Source organism: Lagopus muta, chromosome 1 (assembly GCF_023343835.1).
Source record: "Lagopus muta isolate bLagMut1 chromosome 1, bLagMut1 primary, whole genome shotgun sequence".
Classification (NCBI taxonomy): Eukaryota; Metazoa; Chordata; class Aves; order Galliformes; family Phasianidae; genus Lagopus; species Lagopus muta.
This window is the reverse complement of record NC_064433.1, coordinates 19,642,220-19,664,718: the sequence shown is the minus strand read 5'-3', so window position 1 is coordinate 19,664,718 and position 22,499 is coordinate 19,642,220. Positions and strand designations below refer to the sequence as shown.

The following is a 22,499-nucleotide window of genomic DNA, read 5'->3' as shown; positions in this document are numbered from 1 at the left end:
CATAGACATGGCTTTCAGTTCAGGAAATTCATAAGCTATGGATCACTGGAGCTTGGAAGTGTTTATGCTAAAAGTATTCATAAAAGTAGCACATTATATTTAATTACTTTCTTATTTTGTGCAAGTATGTGCTATGGATCTTGCTTGTCATGGGAGAGTAGACTGGGTGGATCTTTGACGAAGTGCATTTTTACATTTACAAGTGATGACATTTACTTGTTATTTTTTATCCAAAATAATTTAATGACAATTTGCGCAGTACTGTGGCTGTTACCACTTTTCGTCTTAAAAAAATAATAAATAAAATAAAATAAAATAAATGGAAAATTGACAAACTGAACTCATGAGACAGTATGTAAAGTACTGAAATACAAACACAGCAGATATACTGGCAGAGTAGACATGATCTCTAGCCAAAAGAATTATTGGTAGAGCTTCATCCTATCAGATGGAGTTAGTTGTGCATCTCCTACATAACAAAAATAACAATAATAAAATAACAATGTAAAAGTTTTAATTAAGAGTGTGGAAGGTGTGGGTTCTAGCACTGTTCTGCTGGGAGAAATCTCTAAGTTGTAAGCAAACCCTCTGTGAAGTAATACTTCTCTATTCCACCTACAGGCATAACATACCACATATCCTCCATATGAACCAGAAAGTGTGTTTTATGGAATACACATTCCCTGTGGTTGATACTTTGTAGGACAGCAGCAAGAAATGCATTCCTAAGCCATGTACTATTGAGGTGTTGTAGCTCTCTCACACACAGCTTTCAGAGCTGGTGGTGTTCATCTTCTTCAGCAAAGCCTACTTCCCAAATGTGATGAAAATCCACAAACTGGAGGTGAGGCTTCTGTTGATGCAATTATATAATATACAAAATAAATCAGATTCCTAGGATAAAAGACGCTGTTTCTCTTTCTGACGAGAAGCATGAAATCAGTCTTCCAAGACTACTTATCTCAACACAACTGTTCTTTTTTTTTTAAAGATACATTTTTATTTTGGTGCATTAGAAAACCAAGAGAAGAAGTAGACATAATAATGCATAATAATGCATTTTGATTTCAGTGAAGCTGCCTGCTAGAAACAAAATTCCCATGAATATACAGAATTACAGAAAAGAAGCACACTAAACCTCATTCAAATCTGACATGGTGAAATCCAGAAGAAAAAGGCTTTTACTGCAACTGCCAGAAATTCAAGTTTCCCATTTTTCACTGAGGCACACAATAAGTGCACTGAGCATGCTTTATACTTCCCACAACTAGCAATTTTCTGTCTTTGGAAACTTTTAGTGGGAGGAGTTGAAAGGTGCTGTGGGAGGGACTAAAATTCATGCTGAAGTTTTGGCTTGAGAGAGAGAATTGTCAGAGTAGAAGATTTCTTCTGAGGTTTTTCTTTTTCTTTTTCCCTTCTTCTTTTTTGTTTAGTATTATTTTGTTTTGTTTTCAGGTTAGGATGATAAGTATTCATATTCTGATCCTTCTTATAATTCTATTTTGGAATTATGATTGTCATATTATTCCCAGGATTGAAGAATGTGGACTTTCATGTTCTCAGGTAACCTCTTACTTGTTCTTTGCTATCTCTTAATATAGTAGTTGTATGCTGATATAATAATTGTAAACAAAGCAATAAAGGAAAAATAAAAAATATTTCAGCTGTCCTGACCATTCACTTTATGTTCCTGTTATTTCACATTAAGTATTTAAAGTGGCAATGATGACTGTTATGAGAAAATAAGAAATTGCTCTCTTTCCAGCTATTGTTGTTGTTCTTACCTTTAAAAAATTGACTTTTGTGTTTGGAAGGCAGCAATAAAACAGATTTAATTTATATTAATTACTTTGGAAATTCGATTTTTACAACAGCAGTGGTGTCAGAGGTGACAGGAGGAGGAATGGGAAGTTGCAGAAATTGCTAATTATGTTAAGAATATTGGAAACACGGATTTTCCTGTGAATAAATGGATTAAACTTAAGAAACAGTAAAAACCTGTTTTTCATTCTGTGGAATGAATATGACCGGACTATTGCATTTAATGACTTATGTATGTGTACAAAATTGGAGTGTGGATTATACCATCACTTCAAAAGCTTTGAATTCTGAATGCTTCCAAATATCTCCACAAAGGGGCAGTATGGGGACATTCTGCTTCAGCTGGCTGTCTGAAAGTTGAAGAATACAGTATACGGAAAGATATACCAGAAAATAAAATAATAGGGTATGAATAATAGGCTATCTCACATTTTCAGTCTGAATAGGCCGGGATAACTATGAAGTTGCTATGGAAAAGCAGAATTAATAGCATAAAAGAATTTGGCTGAATGTGGACTTCTGCTTGAAAATATGACTGTAGTCTGCAGTCCTTGGGACATACTAAGCATTGTCTGAACGTGATAGCAGTAGCTGGATATTGTCAGTATGTTACAGCAGTTAACTCTGTATTTTATATATGTATGCTAGGATGTATATAGAGAGATGTATGCTAGATGTATGCTAGGATGTATATGGAGATGCTTATAAAACACTGGAATTGAGGGGAAATAAACTCTCTATTTCAAATGCTGCTTTATATTCCTGAATTTAAATTTTGTGCAGTCTTACCACATTTAGATATTGTTTTTAAAATAACAAAATGTAGAGATTCATTTAGATGTAGAGATCCATCAGAGATTCATTTCTGGATGTACCTGAGCACTTTCCAGCAAATTATAATTTCCAGCAAATTATGTACTTTTGAATGTAAAAGTGCATGCATTTAAAAGAATTTACTCTCCATGGTCTGCAACAATGAGTATTTAAAAAAGACCCAATCTGAATTTCAAATTTATTTCTCTAGAGAGTGGTTTGCTCCAAGTCTCAGAACTCCGGGGCCCTTGGAAGACATCCTTCTCTGTCGTATTTTAGGTATCTATTTTAGGAAGGCTGATTCACTAGCTGCCTAAGATGTTGACATAAAGAAAGGATCCCTTTCTTTGCCTTCCAGTTATTGTCTTGCAACTTTTCCAGTGCTGAAGGTTGGATAAATGAGAAAGCTCTTTTTTTTTCTCTTTAATTTTCAAGGAAAACACTTTCTTTCCAGTGTAACAGAATCAAGTATAAACACCATTTGTGATGCTAAAGGATAGAATTCAGTTCATGTTCAGTATGTTATGTTTTTGCTAGTTGTATTCAGTAGAATCTTGAATGCATTAATGACTTTTTAAGACAAAAATGTTTTCTTACTGGAAACAACAATGATCTCAACAGGACAAATTACTGCCAGCTTAGCGTTTGCAATCCAGTGCAAAGCATTTCGAGCATTTTGAACTCAAGAGTCTCGTGACTGGGTTGTTACAGAAAACTCCTTCTTCCATTGAAACTAACATCAGTTTTTCTACATAAACCGTTACAGTTCCATGGCTTCAATCTTATTCCTACCTGAGTTACTGTAAAAAGCTGCGGTTTATCTTCTCTGTAATTCACAACTCATGGTCTTTGTCAGAGCACCAACCAGGGGTTACAGTTAATCTTTCAATGGATATCCAGTACATACCTGTTGTCTTCTGCTATAGCACACAGGTTTTAAGGTAGAGAATTAATTGTAGTTAATTGAATTAACTTCACTAGCAATTTACTTAATGAGATAATAAGAAAGTGTAATTTTAAAGGTATAAGATGCTTTCTATTGCTGTTATAAATGTCTATTATAGACTTTTTTGTCCTTTACAGAATCTTCCCATAAATCTGCGTAGTGATTTTCTCTTCTGCAGAGTCATCCTTGCGGTTGTACGGTTCCTCGTAAAGCAACAGGGAAACAGAAAGCTTTTTCATTTTTTCTGCATTTTTCAAGCTGTGGCTATTGTCAGAGAGATTTTGGGCAAGTTCAGGAGCTAAAAATGTTGATTTTGACCAGCAGTCTAGACTTCAGAGTGACAGTGTCTCACAGTGACAGTATTTATAAGCAGTTTTGCCATCCTTGGATCCTCGTTAGCAAAGTAAGGCATTGGTTACACTTAGGAGGAAAACAGCGACTTAACTGTTTTGAGGTATGTTACCTAATAAAACCTTTGCACTCAACTGTTTAGATTTTGAATCCTACTGCAACTTAACGAATCATTCTTAGCTTACTAGGAGCATTCAGCAAGGCATTTTTGCATGGCCATATACAATATCCAGGTACCATTACTATAGCACAAATTACTTCATCCCGTATAGGAAAGAGAAAACAAAAGAGCACTTCATATTAATGCAAGTATTATGCAAGCATGAAAATATACAATTGTGGTTGAATGATGGCAAAGGAACATACAAGTTTTTATTATGCATTGTGATTTTTTTTCCTTCTTCCTTATTTTAATGGCTTGCCTTTAAAGCTTGCATTATATTCTGGTATTCAAGTTAACTACCATGAGCTTGGTCTTCAGACCTCACCCAAAAGCAAATATAATTATCAACCAGGATTCCCTGTAAAAGCACAGGGGAATCCCAGCCTGCAATTGATACTGTGTTTGTGCTCTACTTGCTTTACAATCCACATTGTTTGCAGGCTGTACACAAAGGAACAAGCTTATGCCAAATTTGACTCAACAGCTGGTAAAGATCATGAGCACTACATTTAAAAAAAAAACTTTCCAGAAAACTATGAAATAGTATGTGTATTGTCTGCCTTTAAATGTAGCAGCATTTCCAAAGTTCACAAATGAAGAAGAAATGAATGAAGAAACTGAATGTGGGATTTTCCTGCAACTATAAAGCTTATTGGCAATAAATTTTTGATATAGCTGTTGCCCGTTCATGCTACTCATAGTAAAAATATGTAGTGTTTCTTGTCTGGATATTTACATAATGGATCAGACTGTTCTGACTGAATACTACATACTGCAAAACCAATGATATAATACAGCTCTCAGGCTACTAACTCAGCTGACATAAGTAGACATTCATTGTTTTTTGTCAAGGTAAGCAATTTATACCTTAAAAGTAATCTTAAGACTCTCACCATTGTACTTGAGTATCTAGTATCTGGTTTTCTCAGACTGAGATGTATCAGCATGAAGACACAAGAATGGAAGAATCACCACAGGTGTTCTTGTGTGCAAAGGTATACCCAGTGATTGGAGGACACGTGAAAAATATGAAACATATCCTCTGCTAAAATCTGCTGTTGTGCAGTGCAACCCATGAGAGCTCCCAGGCTTTCCATTGATGGAAAGCCTGGGTTTTACATCCCTGCCTGTCATTGACTTACTTGTTTGGGCCTGGTCCATTGACTTATTCGTGTGGCCCTGGTCAAGTAATTTTACCTCTACAGTTTTCACAAGTACAAAATAGTGCTGACTTTCCTGTCTGATGTGTCTTAATTGCATTTTTTAAATTTGCTGCCTTGAATACTATAATTAAATATTAAGTTTTCATTAGTCAAAGCCATACTTAAGCAGGTCTTGAATCACTGTATTAGAGTGTTATTAACCAATTTTCTTGCCTGTTCTGCTTGTAGTCAGGAGAGCTGCTGTTTAGCAAGTTTATGTGATTTGTGGTCTGTATTTTGCAGGATCAAAAATAGCTTAACAATGACAGGAATGTATTGGCTTTCATATTTCCTGCTGTTTCCTTGCCATTGGTTATCATACTATTTCCTCACCCTAGAAGAGAGTCAGATTCTCATACAAACAGGGACTTAAACTCTCAAATGTTCCTCATAGTTAGAGGATCTATTACCACTTCTTTCAGAAGAGGTGAAGAAAGGTTTGCAGTTCAAGACTTGCAAAAAATGTAGCAGTAGCTCTTATTTTTTTCTTTCTCACTTCTCCTTCCTCAAGAACTCTGGGAAAAGTTTACAAGGTCTGGAAGGAGATGAGCTACTGGAGTAGCAAAAGCAAAGGCACTACAGACAGTCATGAAAGTCTGGGACACAACTAGCTGATTTTGAAACAGGACCTGACAAGGTGTCCTGAACTTCTAATACAGGGCACTGCTACTTGTAATTCAGTATGAATTGTGACTTCTAATCATAAAATCATGGATGGTTGAAGTTGGAAGGGACTTCTAGAGATCATCTTGTCCAACTCCTCTGACACTGAAAGGAGATTGCCAGGACTGTGTTCATCTGACTTTTAAATATCTCCAAGGAAGCAGATAATTTTGCAGAGGTAGGTAGTAACTTGTTCTGGACAAGGTGGTATGACCTAGCTGGAATTCTTGCGGTGAAATCAATAATTTGGTTTAATTTGTGAATTCGCTGGAGCTGGTAGTACTGTACCTACTACTTTGTCATGTTGAGTTATACAGTTTTGTTCTGTGCTGGTGAGAGAATCAGGAGTGATCCAAAATGAGAAGAACTAAGAAGCGGTTTTAAATAATTCCTTTCTGAAAATAAGCTTTGATAGTATCCTGGCTTTTTGGTGTTTTCCCCAGCATTGAGAAGCTCCCAAATAGGTAGGTAACTTGGACCAAGGGAAGGAGGTCAAAGTTTTTTATTAGTGATTGAAAATCATTTTGGGTGCCATGAATTCCCAGGTTCCTGTAAAAACCAGGAACCCACATTTGAAGTTGTATGTGTCATGTTAACATCATCCCCAGAAGAGATGCCTGTTTTATACATCGGCACAGATCAGTCATAAAGCTATAAAACAGCCAGCCCAGATCCAGCTTTTTTGAGCAAGGGAGCCTGAATGAGATTCTAGTACCCTGTCCAATTTCATCTTGAAAACTTCCAATGCTGAGGACTCCATCCTGTTCCTGAGTAGGTTGTTGTAGTGATTCATTGTTCTCTCTGTGAAAAATTTCTTTCTTATATAAAGAATAAACCTTTCCCCATAAAACTTATACCTGTTGTTCTTTGGCTTCTCCATGTGGCGTTTTGTGAGGAAAGAGCCTCTGTCCTCTTTATAGCCATCATTTAAGTACTGGGAAACTATGAAAATGTCACTCCTGAGACTTCTTTTCTCCAACTAACTCCTTTAGTGTTTCCTTGTAGGATAAGTTCTCCAGCCGTTTAATCATCTTTGAAATGTTTCTATAGCACTTTCCTACTTTCAAGAAAACTTATTTATTTGTAAAACTTTTTTCCTTCAATTTTGATAATATCTATTGGATGGTTTTTGAAGAACAATACAGTTATTTGTCTTCTTAAAAGTTTAGATAAAACACAAACCAGAAAATCTTCCTAAACAGTAGCATGTGGCAGAGAAGGTTCCAGGGTAGCTCTGAACTACTTGTGCAGGAATGATCACAGAACCAGTAAATTCAAGTATACTCAGTTGGCTCATCATATCCCTGGCTCTGCCTTCACAGCTATCTGATTTTGCTGGGCTTGGATTTTGTGAAGTTGTGAATGATCTGGGAAGTCACAGTGGCTAATAATACTGAGCACTCTAACAGATTGCCTACGGAGCTTGTAGAGATCTCCATACATGCTAGGCAAATATCTCTCAGATAAAGGTTATTCTTCCTAAAGCAGAAGTACTTAATCCACTTAATCTAGTACTTAATCCAGTAGAGCAGATGACATCTTGAATTCTTTTCTAATCATAGTATCTCTACCTTTATGTGCAATTTTGTCTTTTGGGGGATCTAAAGATAGTCGTATTCAATTCATAATTAACTTACTGCCTTGAAACAGTCAAAGACCAGAAAGAGCCAAAGACCTGGTTTCTTGTACGTGAAGTCCTTTCAGTATGAAAAATATGGAACTCGCAATTTCACTCAGGAAATGTCTGTACAAAAATGAACAAAGATTCATTTCATCAAGTGAAAGCTAAGTTTCACTTAGCTAATGATCAGTGGCTCTTTCTCCTGCAGGAAAGTGTTTCGGATTAGTTACTTTGAATATGAGGTAAGTTTCAATACCTTCTGGAAAACTGATTGTCTTGAAGTTGTCTCTACTTGCCTACATATTTTCAGAAAGTATGAATCATGTAAACACCACTGTACAATACTAGATGTGCATTCATTGTCTTTTCTTGGAAAACGTTGAGGAAATAGAATTTATTAAAACTGTCCCTAATTTTGTTTTTTCCTTTCATTCCTATGTATGAAAACTTCATTGATCATTTTCCCACTTCCTCATCTCCCTGACCTGCTGTTCTTCCTTCTGTGACAGTGATGAATGACAGATTTATCAATTTCTTTTAAGATATTAATATTTTGTATAATGATTTTCCTTCTACTTTTTAAAAATTATTATTTTTTTTGATTTTAGCAGTTCTCACTGGAGTGTCTAGCTTAATACTGAATTTTGATCAGCAGTGTATGCTCTTTTAATTTTGTCACCTTGATTTTCATATATTATCTTTTGTAGGATATCATAGAATCATAGAATCATAGAGTCATAGAATGGCTTGGGTTGGAAGGGACCTCAAGGATCAACAAGCTCCAGCTCTTGTGCCGCATGCATGGCCACCAACCTCCATATCTAATACTAGACCAGGCTACATAGGATATAGAATATTGTTTTAGATCTTGGTTACATCTGTGTTAGCATCTAGTCTGCTTCTGTAACTTATTTTCTCATCCACCTTGGAGAAAAAGTAATGCATACACTTTAGGAAAATGTGTAGTATAGGTTGTTTTTAGTGAATAAAAGCTATCATTAAAAATGAGATGCAGGGTGAAGAAGCACAGGAAGATACTGAGCATTAGTGGGTTCACTAAGCTAAGACCGTGCCCAGGAATCATTGCTGCCTCTAGGGACAACTGCATGATCAGGAGAGTCAAGTGAAACAATGCTGCTGTTGTAAAGCTGGTGGAATCCTTCCTCTTTGGAATCATTTCTTTTGGACTTCTGCCACCTTTAATTGGGCCTGTGCTAACTTTAGCAACTACTGATCCACAAGATAAAGTTGTACTAGATTATTAGTCCTTAGTTGTCTTTTTTTTTTTAAAACCTCTTCTCCACACGATGAGTTAACTGTATAAAAGTGAAATAGACTAGGTAGTGACTTTTTAAGTGATTATTATTTTAAAAAGTTTTTTTATGTGATTTATTCTTCCTTAGAATTTCCATTTTCATTTCTTTGTTAATTATCTCAAATTGCAGATTTTTCAACTGAAATCCCTATTATAGATACTTTCTTTAGGGTTTTTCAACAGAGCTAATGCTTTCAGGGGAAGATTGCTTTGGCTCTTGTTACTTCTGGCAATACACGCAGGGAATCTGGTATGAATTTTTTGACATGGATGAAGACTTTCAGGTGCCATAAAAATATAAGTTACTCTTTAGAGTATAAGTCATCTCTCTCCAAAACTTTCAAGCGTACAACAGCAAAAAGGTTTTCATCTACTTATGCTAAGACAACTTTCTTTTCTCTGCTATGGTTAGAGTGTTTCTGTAACTCAAGCAAGCACAATAGAGCTAGTCAGATATCTTTATCATGAATTCTGTAATGGAAACATTTCATTAACTGATAATGGCACCAAGGAGGAATGCGGAGACCTCTCAGGATTGCCATCTGAGACTAATCTGCTGCGTTTAGCATGGCTTGAGGGATCATTTACATGACCTTATCTCCTTATACAACAACATAACAAGCTAAGGCTCCCTCCCTCCCTCCCTCCCTCCCTCCTCCCTCCCTCCCTCCCTCCCTCCCTCCCTCCCTCCCTCCCTCCCTCCCTCCCTCCCTTCCTCCCTTCCTTCCTTCCTTCCTTCCTTCCTTCCTTCCTTCCTTCCTTCCTTCCTTCCTTCCTTCCTTCCTTCCTTCCTTCCTTCCTTCCTTCCTTCCTTCCTTCCTTCCTTCCTTCCTTCCTTCCTTCCTTCCTTCCTTCCTTCCTTCCTTCCTTCCTTCCTTCCTTCCTTCCTTCCTTCCTTCCTTCCTTCCTTCCTTCCTTCCTTCCTTCCTTCCTTCCTTCCCCCCTTCCCCCCTTCCCCCCTTCCCCCCTTCCCCCCTTCCCCCCTTCCCCCCTTCCCCCCTTCCCCCCTTCCCCCCTCCCTCCCTCCCTCCCTCCCTCCCTCCCTCCCTCCTTCCCTCCCTCCCTCCCTCCCTCCCTCCCTCCCTCCCTCTGTGTGGCAATCTTACTGCCCACTGGTTTCATGCACTTCTCAGTGCTGTTTGTGATGCTGAGGGATCTGCTCTAAACTTTTCTTGTAGCTTCCTCTGGGCTACAGAGGTCATTATGCCATCCAGACCTTAAAGTACTGGACAGCAGTGGATGTCTAAAGAGGTTGTAGAACCTACATCCTTGAGTTTTTCAAGAAATGGTCAAATTCATGTCTGACTTGTTCTGGTATTGGTCATAGTACTGCTTCTAGCAGGAGGCTGGTCTTGGTGACCTACAGAGACCCCTTCCGCCCAAAATTTCTTTGAGTCCATTTTATCATCCTCTGTATGCGAAATCCAGTCATTCACTGAAATAACCATTAATGCAGCGTTAGATTGTTCCTGTCTCATTGTTAGACTAGAAGTGCTGATTTGGTAGATTAGTTGTTCTTTCAAGTAGCTGAGTGGTCTGAAATTTTTGACACCCTGTGTATGGGACGGTGCTGATTTACACCAGCTGAGAGTATGGCATTCAAAGTGTATTGTAATTTTACTTTGTCTATTGTATGCAATTCTGTTTTGTTAACAACTTGTTTAAAAGTTTTAGGAAACATGACATCAAAATGATTGACTTTATTTATTTATTTATTGTTGGATTTTATTTAAAAAAAAAAAAAAAAAAGAAGAAGAAGTTAGAGCACGATGTTGCTCCAAGCAAATTCCATTTCCAGTCCTGGAGCTCAAGCTCACAATAGATCAGGCAGCTTTTATTTCAGACTGTCATAGCTCCCTTTGGTCCAGTAATTTTAAATGCAAGTGTTTTCTTTGTAAGTCCTTTCTGTATCACAGGATGATTTTTATGTACAGTTCACTTAAACAAAGTACAAGTTGGGAATATTCTTCCCAGTAGTGAGACCTCAATATATGGTGGTTTTGACTGGACACTCGGTTGTAGGATGAAAGCATGGCTCTGCAAGGAGTTCCCAGAGATACAATTACTGTGCTGCTAAATTCTTCCGCTTGTTCTGTCCTGCAAAAGGGAAACAGCTGAAGGTCATGGAAGTTATTTGCACATGGCCATCCATGTGGCAGATATACGAATGGGATTCCTCTGCATCTGTACAATGCTTGAGGAAGCACATGCTGTCTTGACACGAATTTCTGTTGTACTTGAATAGTAGCAAGTAAACAAAAATCTTAGAATCCTGAAGAACTTGTGTTAGTCATATTACATTATCGAAACACTCCAAGATTGTAAGGGAAACACTGACTTTCAGTTTTGACAAGCACCAGGTTGTGGAGGATGGAGTTCATACGTTTGCATCACTGAAGTTTTACTGAGAATTATCCAGTAATCTTCAGTAAACCCAATATTCTTTTTCCTGTTTGTTCATTGTCAGCTAAATGAACAGGGAAATGTGAACATAGCATTAATACAGGCAAGAAGTTGGGCTGTTGGACATGGGACAACTCTTACCAAAAGGTGTGTAGCCTCATTAGCCCTGAGCTTAATATCCTACATTTCAGCTGTGCTTATCCTCTCAGTTTCTACACTACATTAATGTGATTGGCCTCTTCATTTTGGAATGCATGTAAAGAGAGTAAATTCTGCTCAGAGCTGGATGATACATACTCATGACTCAGAAATGCTTTGTTTTTAGCATTCTATAATAAAATCCATCTATCAGATGCTCTTGTAGAAATAGTAGTGCAAAGTAGTCAAAAACAGTGCTTTGCTGTAAGTTCTAATGCCTATTTCTTTTCTGCTTGGACATCAGTCCAATTGTTTTCTTCAATGATTGCATAGCTGCTCCCATTATATGACATTCATGTGTATCTGGTTACCACACTGTCAGTAAAAGTTGAAGAACAACCTTGCGGTTTGCCAAAAAGATAGTTTTACCTTGGCAATGAATGTAATTACAGATGACACTGAAACAAACACAGATGCTCCTTTAGAGAAAAGGTCTCTTGGGGACAATACATCAGTAGAACTAACTAAATCCATAGCAGTTATAAATGTCCATATTATGTGTATTAATTGTTATAATCCCTCTAGTTCTCAGTAAGCATTATAATTGATTCAATTGCTAAGTTCTGTAGGTAAATTATTTTTCATTTTCACTTGTTAAGTAACATACTCCTTTGCATAAGTACGCGTCCTTGATGTAATTAAGATTTTGTTTAGTGGCACAGGAATCATTATGTTATGCTTTCTCTTACTGTAAAGGATTCTCTTTCCTACATTTGGTAAGATAATACAGGTATTATTTTATACCTGTCTTAAAATGAAATAAAATAGCGTGAGAAAAATTCCCCGAGGTTTCAGTTCTCATCATCATGAAGGATATGTAAAATGCAAAGTTATTATCGCCTTCATATATGAAAACAGCTCTGGGAAATGCTACAGTATATGCAGTTGTTTCTATCCGTGAAATTTTCCCTAGATGATTTGGATATGAACATTTTGGTAAGAAATTATTGTAATGCGTTGAAAGTCTAAGATCATGATACAGCTCTTAATTTTCTCTTTTTTTTTAATCCATGGTCTGTCCACCCCTCAAAGACCTTTTTCCTCATGAAAGTGACTGAAATTGCATTAGCGTTCTCAGGTTTTTCATTAGAGACCTTGACAAATCATTTAGAACCTTTAAAAGTCCAGCATCTGTAGGCTCTGTCCAGCATCTGTAGGCTCTTTCCTCCACAAACTGAATGGGATAAGCAGATGGAAAAAGGAAAGGCTGGCAGTGGATTGCTTACATGGGAAGTGGTAAATAGATCCCTCTCTGTATTGCAGGATAGCCACCAATACAACATGGCTGAGACAATGAATATTACCACTTTATAAGGCATCAAATAAATCCTTGTTGAAAACTCTTTTCAGAACTGTACATAGCTCTGCTCACCCCATTGGGAATAGAGTAAAACAGAACAGAACAGAACATAATTAGAATAGAATAGAATAGAATAGAATAGAATAGAATAGAATAGAATAGAATAGAATAGAATAGAATAGAATAATTCTTCAAAGGTCATCTAGTCCAACCTTCTGATCTCAGGAAAGATGCGTTCACATAGGCATGAAAAGAAGGAAAAGCTATTTTATTAGAGGAGGATAAAAGGCTCTCATAGCCTTGCAAAACAAAATCCGAAAAAAGTGAAATTACTGGCTGCAGATAAGTGGAAAGTAAATTACAGGATGGAAAGCGTCTATTTAAATGAAATGCCAGCAAACACAATCAGAAATCAATGCAAACTAACCATTATTGTATTTACCTTAGAAAATAAAAGTTTTGTTGCTTCTGGAGTAACAGAGCTTCTGGAAAAGCCTTAGCATTGGAGCGGTAAAGGCCAAAACTTGAGTTTAAATGCTTTTGAAAGGGATTAGATGACTTGGCACTTGTGGTTATCAAGGGACTAGACCCAGTGGTCTGTAACATCCCTTCTAATTCTACATAGAATAAGCTGAATTTGTGTAGAGCAACCCCTCTTGACTGGAAATCAAAAAGAACTTGTTTGGATTCATCAACCTCATGAGCTTTTTGCTTTCAACTTGAGCACCAGTTTTTTCAAGACCCTGTGCTGTAAGACTACATACAGCCTCATGCTTGCTTTTTATGGCAATTAAAGAATAGAAATGACTGAATTAGAGGAAAACTTCATAAAATGGTCACGTTCCTTTTCCTCTTTTCTCTGATAGTTTGGCTTTAGGTAGGAGTATAGGTAATAGCTTTGCCACTGAGAATCTCTCAAAAGATTTACTTTACTTTCCCTGACATTAATGCAGACATCTTGAAGGACTGAATGTTGAATGTCTGACAGCCTGGCCCGAATTATGTTCAAAATATATTTTAAAGTATTTTCAGGCATCTTACTGCTCTTTTTAGAATTGTGGAAGATCTGCCATGAGCTCTTCTATGAACGAGGTATAGCAGTTAGTGAACACACTAGGAAACAAAATTTACCCCAGACTCTTTCCTGTGTTGACAGATCATTCAAGGAAGAATTTCTACAGTTCTGCTTTAGCTTCAGTGCCTGGAGGTATAAAAGGAAGTGGGAAATAGTGGGAAATCTTTGTTTCTTTTCCTCAGCAATTTTATTTCATGAAAGAACTCCTTGAGCCCTCAAATCCAAATCTTCCTCTGCCAATCTTACTTTCTGCTCTACAGTCTTTAAAAGCAAAGAATGCTATTACAGTTGAATTAGATTGAGAAGTTGCTGTGCTAGCTAAAAAAATTGGCACCACACCTCCTATTCAGAATGATGCATATTGGTGGTGTCTGTTCAGATAACCTCTAGCTACAGTTGAGTAATACCACAAGTGGGGAAAACCCTAGAGAAATAGGAAAATCCCTAACTGTTTGTACATTGTGTAAGTGTATTTTGCTTAGGCTCTTTGCCAAAACAGATATGAATCAGAGATGCTCTCTGTATTGCACTAAATTGTACCATCATGTTCAAGATTTCATTTTTGCATAAAAGACACCCACAGCATTTATGAAAGGAGAAGAAAATTTCCATTCTGGTTTTACTGTGTTATGTTTTTTTTTTTTTTTATTGCATTCATCACTGAAAATTCCTGAAAACAAAAGATATAGAAAGTGGGAAAGGAACTTGGTTCATTTATTTGAGTTCTTCTTTGAGACAAATGGTCTCTCTTTTGACTATTTTGCAAAATGATTATAAAAGAGGAAAAAAAACACCCTATGGCATTGTGCAATAAAAATAATCACTTATTAAAAAAAAGAATTGAACTGTGACCGAATGCTTGCTTTAACTGGCAAGTGTTTGAGCAAATGCTTGATTATTTATGTAAACCTTCCCAACAGCTCCTCATCCAGAACAAACCTAAGCACCCAAGAACTACAAAATATCTCCTTACAAGAACAAAAATCACTACTGGATGTATTACTTTTTCCCCATGGAGTAGATGAGCAAATAGATACAAGATGTTACTAAAAAGCAATCGGAGATTAGGATTCATGTAAACAATAGTGAAAAAGAAGAATTAATTGGGATAGAAGATGTATTCCTGCATCATCCGGCAGCCCCAGGGAAGTTGGTGATTTGTTTTCTCATTTGTAACTTACTTTATTTGCATACAATTTGCTTTTTTCAGATGTGAGAACAGGGGATCTTAAACATTGGTCTTTGAGTGTAGACTAGATGCTCTGAGTTTTTTCAGATTTTTTGGTTAGTTCAATGGAAATGTTTTTTTATTCAATGAATTTTTGTACTGAGACTATAAAGAGAGGACAGAAGGCAACTAGATTCTTCTGAGAATTTTTTACTTGCAGTTGGGATCTCTCTCAAACCACCTGACTAGAACATTTTCATACAGTTGGGCTGTAAAATGGGAAGTTAAAAGTACAAAGGTAATTTACTAAATTTTCAACCTCATTAGAGATTAATTCCTTCCAGTGAGCTGTAGTTCATCAATTTGCTGTTCCAACAGTTAGATTTTCTTAACAAAAAGCTAGCTCCCTAGCTTGCTCACTCATTGAATTTCTTGCAGTTTGTTTATTTGTCTGTTCCATTTCCTAAGGCTGTCAAGTACCTCGAGCAAAAGAGGCTGAATTCAAGTTGTCCTTCTGATTAGAAATTAATTCAAAATCAGGGCTTTGAAACTGCAGTTAAAATTCCAGTGGAGTTTTCTATGAGTCGGCATGTTCCACTGCTATTAGATTAGTGTTACATTGAGTAAGTGAGAAAGCTATAGTCTTCTTTCTATTGATGAATCTGCATTGTGAAAATCAGCAAACTACAAACAGAGTCTTTCTTCAGAACTTGTAAGTGACAAATATATCAATGAACACATTGCAGCAGAAATAAGGTTACATCAGTTACATTTTTTACTCCTTCAGGGATTCTGAGGAATTTATGAAACCATTGAAATAGAAGCACCCCACTTTTAGAACAGTTATACAAAGAAGTTTGATTTCCTTGGGGGTCCTGATGGATGAAAAGCTGGACATGAGCCCCCTGACTTGGTGTCATCTGTAAACTTACTGAGAGTGCACTCAATTCCTTCATCCAAGTCATCAATAAAGATATTAAACAGGATGGGCCCCAGCAGTGACTGCTGGGGAACACCACTAGTCACCAGCTGGTCACCAGCTGCATTTAACTCCACTCACCACTGCTCTCTGGGCCTGGCCCTCCAGACAGTTCTTCACCCAGCACAGTGTATACCTGTTCAAGCCACGGGATGCCAGCTTCTCCAGGAGAATACCATGGGAGACAGTGTCAAAGGCTTTACCCAAGTGGAGGTAGACTATTTTGAAGGCTTTCCCTCATCCACCAGGAGGGTCACTGAATCGTACAAGGAGATTAGGTTGGTTAAGCCTGGACCTGGAACTGGACCTGTCTTCTGTACTCTAGACCTGATTCCCTGGTTGTCCTGCGCATGCTGTGTGATCTCACTCAAGATTATCTGTTCTATAACCTTCCCTGACACTGAGGTCAGGTGACATTACAACTCTTGTTGTAAATAGGAGCCACATTGGCAAGCCTCCAGTCCTTTGGGACCTCTCAGGTTTACCAGGAACTCTGATAGATGATGGAAAGAGGCTTGGCAGTCACCTCCACCAGCTCCCTCAGCAGCCTTGGGTGGATCCCGTGGTCCATCCTCATGGACTTGTGATGATCCACGTTTAGTAGTAGGTCTCTGACTGTTTCCACCTGAATTGTGGGGAGGTTTATTCTGTTCCTCATCCAAGATTTCCAGGTCAGTGAGTAGAGTACCCTGAAGATAACTGGTCTGACTTTTAAAGGTGGATGAAAAGAAGGCCCTGAGAACCTCAGCCTTTTCCTTATTGCCAGTGGTCATGTATCCCAACGCATTCAGTAAAGAACGGAGATTGTCCTTAGCCCTCCTCTTACTGTTAATATATTTATAAAAAAAATTTTTGTCCCCTTTTACTGCAAATGTGTAGTGGCCAAATGTAGCCATGAAGGACAGAAACAATTCTCAGCAACTATGGGGTAAGAGCATACACATGTACAGCTACCACAGTGCTGTCATTTCACACTTTCAGAAATAAGATTTTACAGCTGTATTTATGAGGTGGACAGAAGGACCTGTGGGTGGCAGCCACATAGAAGACCAAGTAATAGTTCTTTTTATGACATGCTAGTACTCACCCAGGCTGTCAACTGTATTTGTATACAAATTGAGAACTTCCAAATGTCTACGGAGAGACTTTTGCTGGCTCTAAATCTCACAGATTGTTGGTTTACTGACAGGATCCTGAAATGCTTTAAAAGGACTAAAAGCTGCCAGTCCATCTGAGAGCAGAGGAGACAAGGTGATGCCTGCTTCTTTTGCAATTGTGACAAAAGCATCTCTGTGAATAATGCACTGATTTTAAAAGAAAGTGTAGAGGAATATACTTTATACCATACACCAGAAATGAACACTAGTAGAAGTGTTGTGTCAGAAGCTTGAATGCCAGAACAGCAGGAAAACATATTTTTTGGTGTAGTAGTAGCCTGTATTTAGAAAATGATACATAGTATTCAAAATAATATTTGTTATTTTTATATTCTACAGAATTTTGATGTGTGGTTGAGTGTTTATTTTACTTGGAAAAAGGGTGTAGTCTGGCTGAAAGGCAGCTGGAAACCTGCTCAAATCTCAATGTCAAGTTCACTTTGTCTCTTACAAAAAAACTTACTTGACATGGTAAGTATTGTGCCTGAGTAATTTCAATTTCAGGATTATGAGCCAGATAGTTCTCAGAATTAAAATGGCAAGCCCTGTTCCTCAACTTCATTTGCAGTTGATTGTAATATGTCCTGTTGGCCTGATGTGACCTTCCTAAAACTCATCTAATATTCAGAAGTGCTACAGATATCTTGCATTAAAAAATAACTTGGTTTCTTTGCCTGATTTATTTATACCTGAGTCAATAAATAAACTATTGATAATTTTTTATTTTTTATTTTTTTGATCGGGCAGTGTCTGATTGAGGTCTCTATTTGATGGAACTTTGGACTTGTCATGGTTACAACTCAGTAGAAAATACATGAAAATATGGATAACACTGATCTTGTGCCCTCAAACTTATCTGGATATCATATGAATTAGTGATGTGCATTTTCTCTGTATTTGAAAATGTGCTTTAATTTCAAAATCTATTTGTGTTAGAATGTGCTTACTTTTAAAAAAAGTATGTTTACACTTGTGTATAATGACTAAGTAATATTTATTTTTATCATCACCTCAGAAAACCTGTCATAATGTATATATTTTTTTCTGTTTGCAGGGGATTCATTGTAAAAGCAAACCTTCCAGTGAGTATACATCATTCACTTTTTACTACATTTATTTTTGAAAAATAAAGATAATTTGTTGCAGATAATAGATGCACTTTCCTGGTCACTTCAGATCACTGTGTCATAGAGTCAAAGAATCATAGAATTATAGAATGGCTTGGGTTGGAAGGGACTTCAAAGATTATATAGTTCCAACTCCCCTGTCATGAGCAAAGTTGCCTACCACTGGATCAGTCTGCTCGGTATCCCCATCAAGCCTGGTCTTGAATGCTTCCAGGAATGGGGCACATACAACTTCTCTGGATGCCTTTGAGTAATGAATTTCTTCCTAACATCTAACCTAAACCTCCCCTCTTTCGATTTGAATCCAAGTTTCCCTGTATACAACATAGGAAATTGGTGGCTGTACTAAATAATAGGTTAATAATTGTGCATTATTGGTTTTCTTAGCCATAGATAGTCATTGGGAGAATTTGCTTTGACATTTCGCTCATGTTTACATTGCTTTTATTTATTATTTTTGGCTACAGTAGCAATACAGGCTCTTTAATTTTCTAAACTCTGAAGCCTCCATCAGTCACTCCTCCAGTGTGCATACTTGCTTGACAAGGAAGTACAACACAACTGCCTTGCAGGCTGTCCCCTTTCAGGGGATGGTTGTACCTGAAAGCTCAGCTCTGAATGCTGCTTATCTTCAGCAAGCCTTTCCTGATTCTCATGGCAGAATACCCATGGGCAGAGAGAAGTTCTGTTAGTGAACCATAAGCATGTGAGGTCCTGGTGCTATGAGGTGGGGCATTGAGCTGGATGACAGTTGTCCTGAGTCCTATTCTGAAAGGATGATGTCTACCAGACACATACTGTTGAAGTGATGGCTTTGGAAGGGATGCAATTAAAAGGCCCTCTTGAAAAAGTCATTAGCCTTCTACTACTAAAGAGGCTGAACCATCAGAGACTGGATCAGGGCTCTGAATGAGCCTTATTTGGATTAGACAGCTGACCTGCTAGTTGTACAAACTGCATGGAAGGAGTCACAGAATAAGAGAGAAATTGGGATATTGAACTTTGCCGAGCTGAAGCATGCCTTCATTTCTTTGGGTAGCACAGGAGTAAACCAAACCCTATAACTATGGCCTCTAAAGGGAGGACCTTTGCAATACTGTTGATTATGAGCTAAAATAATTGCTAGGTATTACACAAATGCAAATCTAGATAGTGGTGACACTACTGGTAACAGAAGGTGGTGATTCATTCTTAGGACAAAGTGAGTTATATGCTGGGAGGAAAGCAAGAGGAGTTCTTCCTCTCCTTTGCCTGCCAAAGGTATCACCTTATGATGTGTATGAGCTTAAACTAGTTATTTAACTCTGAGCTGGATATATTCTTTGGGCCTGAAGAGCTTGTAAGCTGAAGATCCTTATCTTGCAATACAGTGTACATCAAGCAGAGCTGGTTGTAGGTTTTCAGTGCTGCCTGAAAATGGCTTATCAGGTATCTTTAATACAACTAACGTGTAGGATGACTCAGCCTTACTGGGGTGATAAAAAAACATTTTTTTCAGTCTTCATCCTAGTTGTCTTGTGCAACACTGGGTGTATACTTATTTCCATACTTCCTTTTCCGTAGTCATACTTTGTATTAATTATTTTTTGAGGTAAAATTACCTCAAAAGACCTTCAATGTGTAATACTGTGCAGTAGTCATTGCTTTTAGCAGCACCAAAAAGATGACTTTATTCTGCAGAATTTATGGATATCACCTCTGTAGTGTTTGGCAGTAGAGCTTTTGCCTTCTCCCTCCCCTTCCTATGAACTATTAGAAGTACATTAAGGCTACTGCAGTATTTAAAATTAACTGTACTTTTTCAAGATCCTTTAATTTTAAAATCACTCAGAAAATATATTTGACATAGTGTAAGACCATGCCATTCATTATTCTTGCAAGTCTGAAATACTTCCTGAACATACAACTGTGGAACTCTTCTTAATTTACTCTGCATTGAAATCTATTGTAAAAGAGAAAACTGAATTGTAATGAATTTCATAACTGGTTCAAGTACTTTTAAGTTGCAGATTTTGATATTTGTTAACATAAATGCATCACGTTGTTATCTTAGGTGAGTGTACCTAGTTTGTTTATGAAGGCTGTTGAATCATCACCATGCACAGATGCAGCAGATACTGTGGTAAATCATATGCAAATTGGTTTGAAATGTTACTGCAATTTTTACTCGTGGAATGATGCCCCTGTGAAGCAATTTCAGTGCACAGTAGATAAGCTATCAGATTTATCCGTGTCAATATCCTAAGTAGTTGAGATTCTTACCATTCTTGTAGGGAAGAAATACCAACAAAAAAGAAAAAGAAAACAGGAATTTCTTTTGGGAGCTGCCCAGGGCCTATTCTTAATGAGTTTTCTCTGCATTTTTTTTCCCTGTTATTCAATTTCATCTTCTTGCCTGGGGCTTCAAATTATCCATCCAATCATTTCTATTGCGCATTCATTGCTCAGCTCTGACTTCTATTATCCAAGGATACATAAGGTGTGTTTTGCTGTCATGACTGTTCTAGGTTGATTGCTGCATCAACAGATAAAAACATAATCTGCTGTGGTTTAGCTGATGGCAAAAGTACAAGGAAAGTGTCTACATGCTGAATAATAAGTCTTGGCTTCTTTATGCCTCCGTTTGTATCCGTCCATAATTTAGGATTTTTTTATTACAACAACAGTCCTTCTCTCATGTAGGGCTAATTACAGTTATAATTCACAAACATAAAGTTTAGGCAAAATTTACTCAGAATATGGTTTGTGTAGCCAGGTGTACCTTAATGTCTTTTGGGGTGTAGATCAAACTACTCATGAGGAAGAGGTGTGTGTCCCAGAGGAAGCTATTTAAGGGGGGAGGAGGATTAAAATATGATAAGGGAAGAGTTTACTGAAGAATTAGTCAGAAGTGAGTCTCCTTTTGTGATTACTGAAATGTGTGTGATGATTTGTGGCAAGGAAATTCTTTTCTGTAAGCTCTTTCTTGTATTATGCATTTATTGAGATTCAAGTTAGTGTCTTCATGCACTATATGATCCATTTAAATGATTTTTGACGAGTTTCATGACATCTTTTGCAATTCCCAAAATTAATGGGAAAAGATTCAAAAAAATTAAAGAAGAAAAAAATCCGAAGTGAAAGAGTATTTTCATTTTATCCAGTGTATTACTTTCTTGTTTTCAGTTTGAGTGCAAAAATCATGTCCAAGAAAAGCAGTGTTCCAGCTTACTGATGCAGTAGTTCTAAAACTGCTTGTACTGATCCACTGTTGGTAATGCACCTAAGTATAACCTGGGATTCTCCTTAGAGAGGCAAAGGCTCTGGCATCTGATAATACTATACCTCAAGCAGTAATAACTAAGGATAAAAATCAATTGTCTCAAAACAATCTCCCCTAAAAATATATAGGATCAAATAATATGGTCAAATTCACTCGGATTCACTTTGTCAAGAAGTATCACATTCCTCTTCCCTTGAATCATTTCTACAGTCATAAAAGTAGGCAAGGTAAAGCCTTGATCAAGGAATTTACACTGACAACTGAGGAACTAAATAAAATAATTTATTGGCTTATTTCAAATACTGCTTATTTTCTTATGAAAATAACATAGACTGGTTATTTAGGGTTGGTGCACATAACTGCATGTCATTCAGTGTATTCAATGTAGGTGAATCTGGCAGCCCTGATCTGAAATGGGTAGACCTGGTGGCTGAAGAAGTCCAAGAAAATATGTTTTGAGCAAACATCTGGAAAAAACTAGTCATTACATTTTTAGCACATGAGTAATAATAACTATTATCAAGTAGTTCTGCAGTTTAATTAACTGGGTGGATTGATTGGGTGTTGTAGAATAACTCTTCATCCTGAGACACCTTCAGGATTATTACACAACCCATTCTTGGAAGATGGAATAGAATGTTCACATCTGGCTGCTATGCAGAGTACTTCTTAAATCTGCTTAATCTCTGTTGAAACACATTTAAAAATGCTCCAGAAGTCCATGTACTCTTCTTATGGCCTCATTTGTGTATTTTGAATCATTGGTGCTTGTTCTTTGTTTTGCTTCTCTCACTGCTGGACAATTACCTTGGATAACTGAGAGTTGGCTTAACTGTCAGTTGAGGTAAAGTGTCATTGTTTTCTTACTTTTTCACTTACTTGAGGTTAGAGTAACCTGTTACCTCCTCAGTGTGCTCAATGGCAAGAAAACCACA

General features: G+C 37.3%; 1 protein-coding gene across 4 annotated transcripts in view; it reads left to right on the top strand.

The window, feature by feature from the left end:
• Positions 1 to 1,352: 1,352 nt before the first annotated feature.
• Positions 1,353 to 22,499, top strand: part of IL17REL (interleukin 17 receptor E like) — a 42,073-nt gene continuing 20,926 nt past the window's right edge. For 2 of the 4 annotated variants that reach the window (XM_048940801.1, XM_048940716.1), the window contains exons 1-2: positions 1,353 to 1,563; positions 18,230 to 18,257. In XM_048940801.1, the coding sequence (XP_048796758.1) occupies positions 1,462 to 1,563; positions 18,230 to 18,257 (130 nt within the window). In that variant the 5' untranslated portion in view covers positions 1,353 to 1,461. Of the gene's footprint in view, positions 1,564 to 6,062; positions 6,138 to 18,229; positions 18,258 to 22,499 lie in introns of those variants that run through there. The other 2 variants (XM_048940919.1, XM_048940875.1) reach the window with 2 other exon arrangements.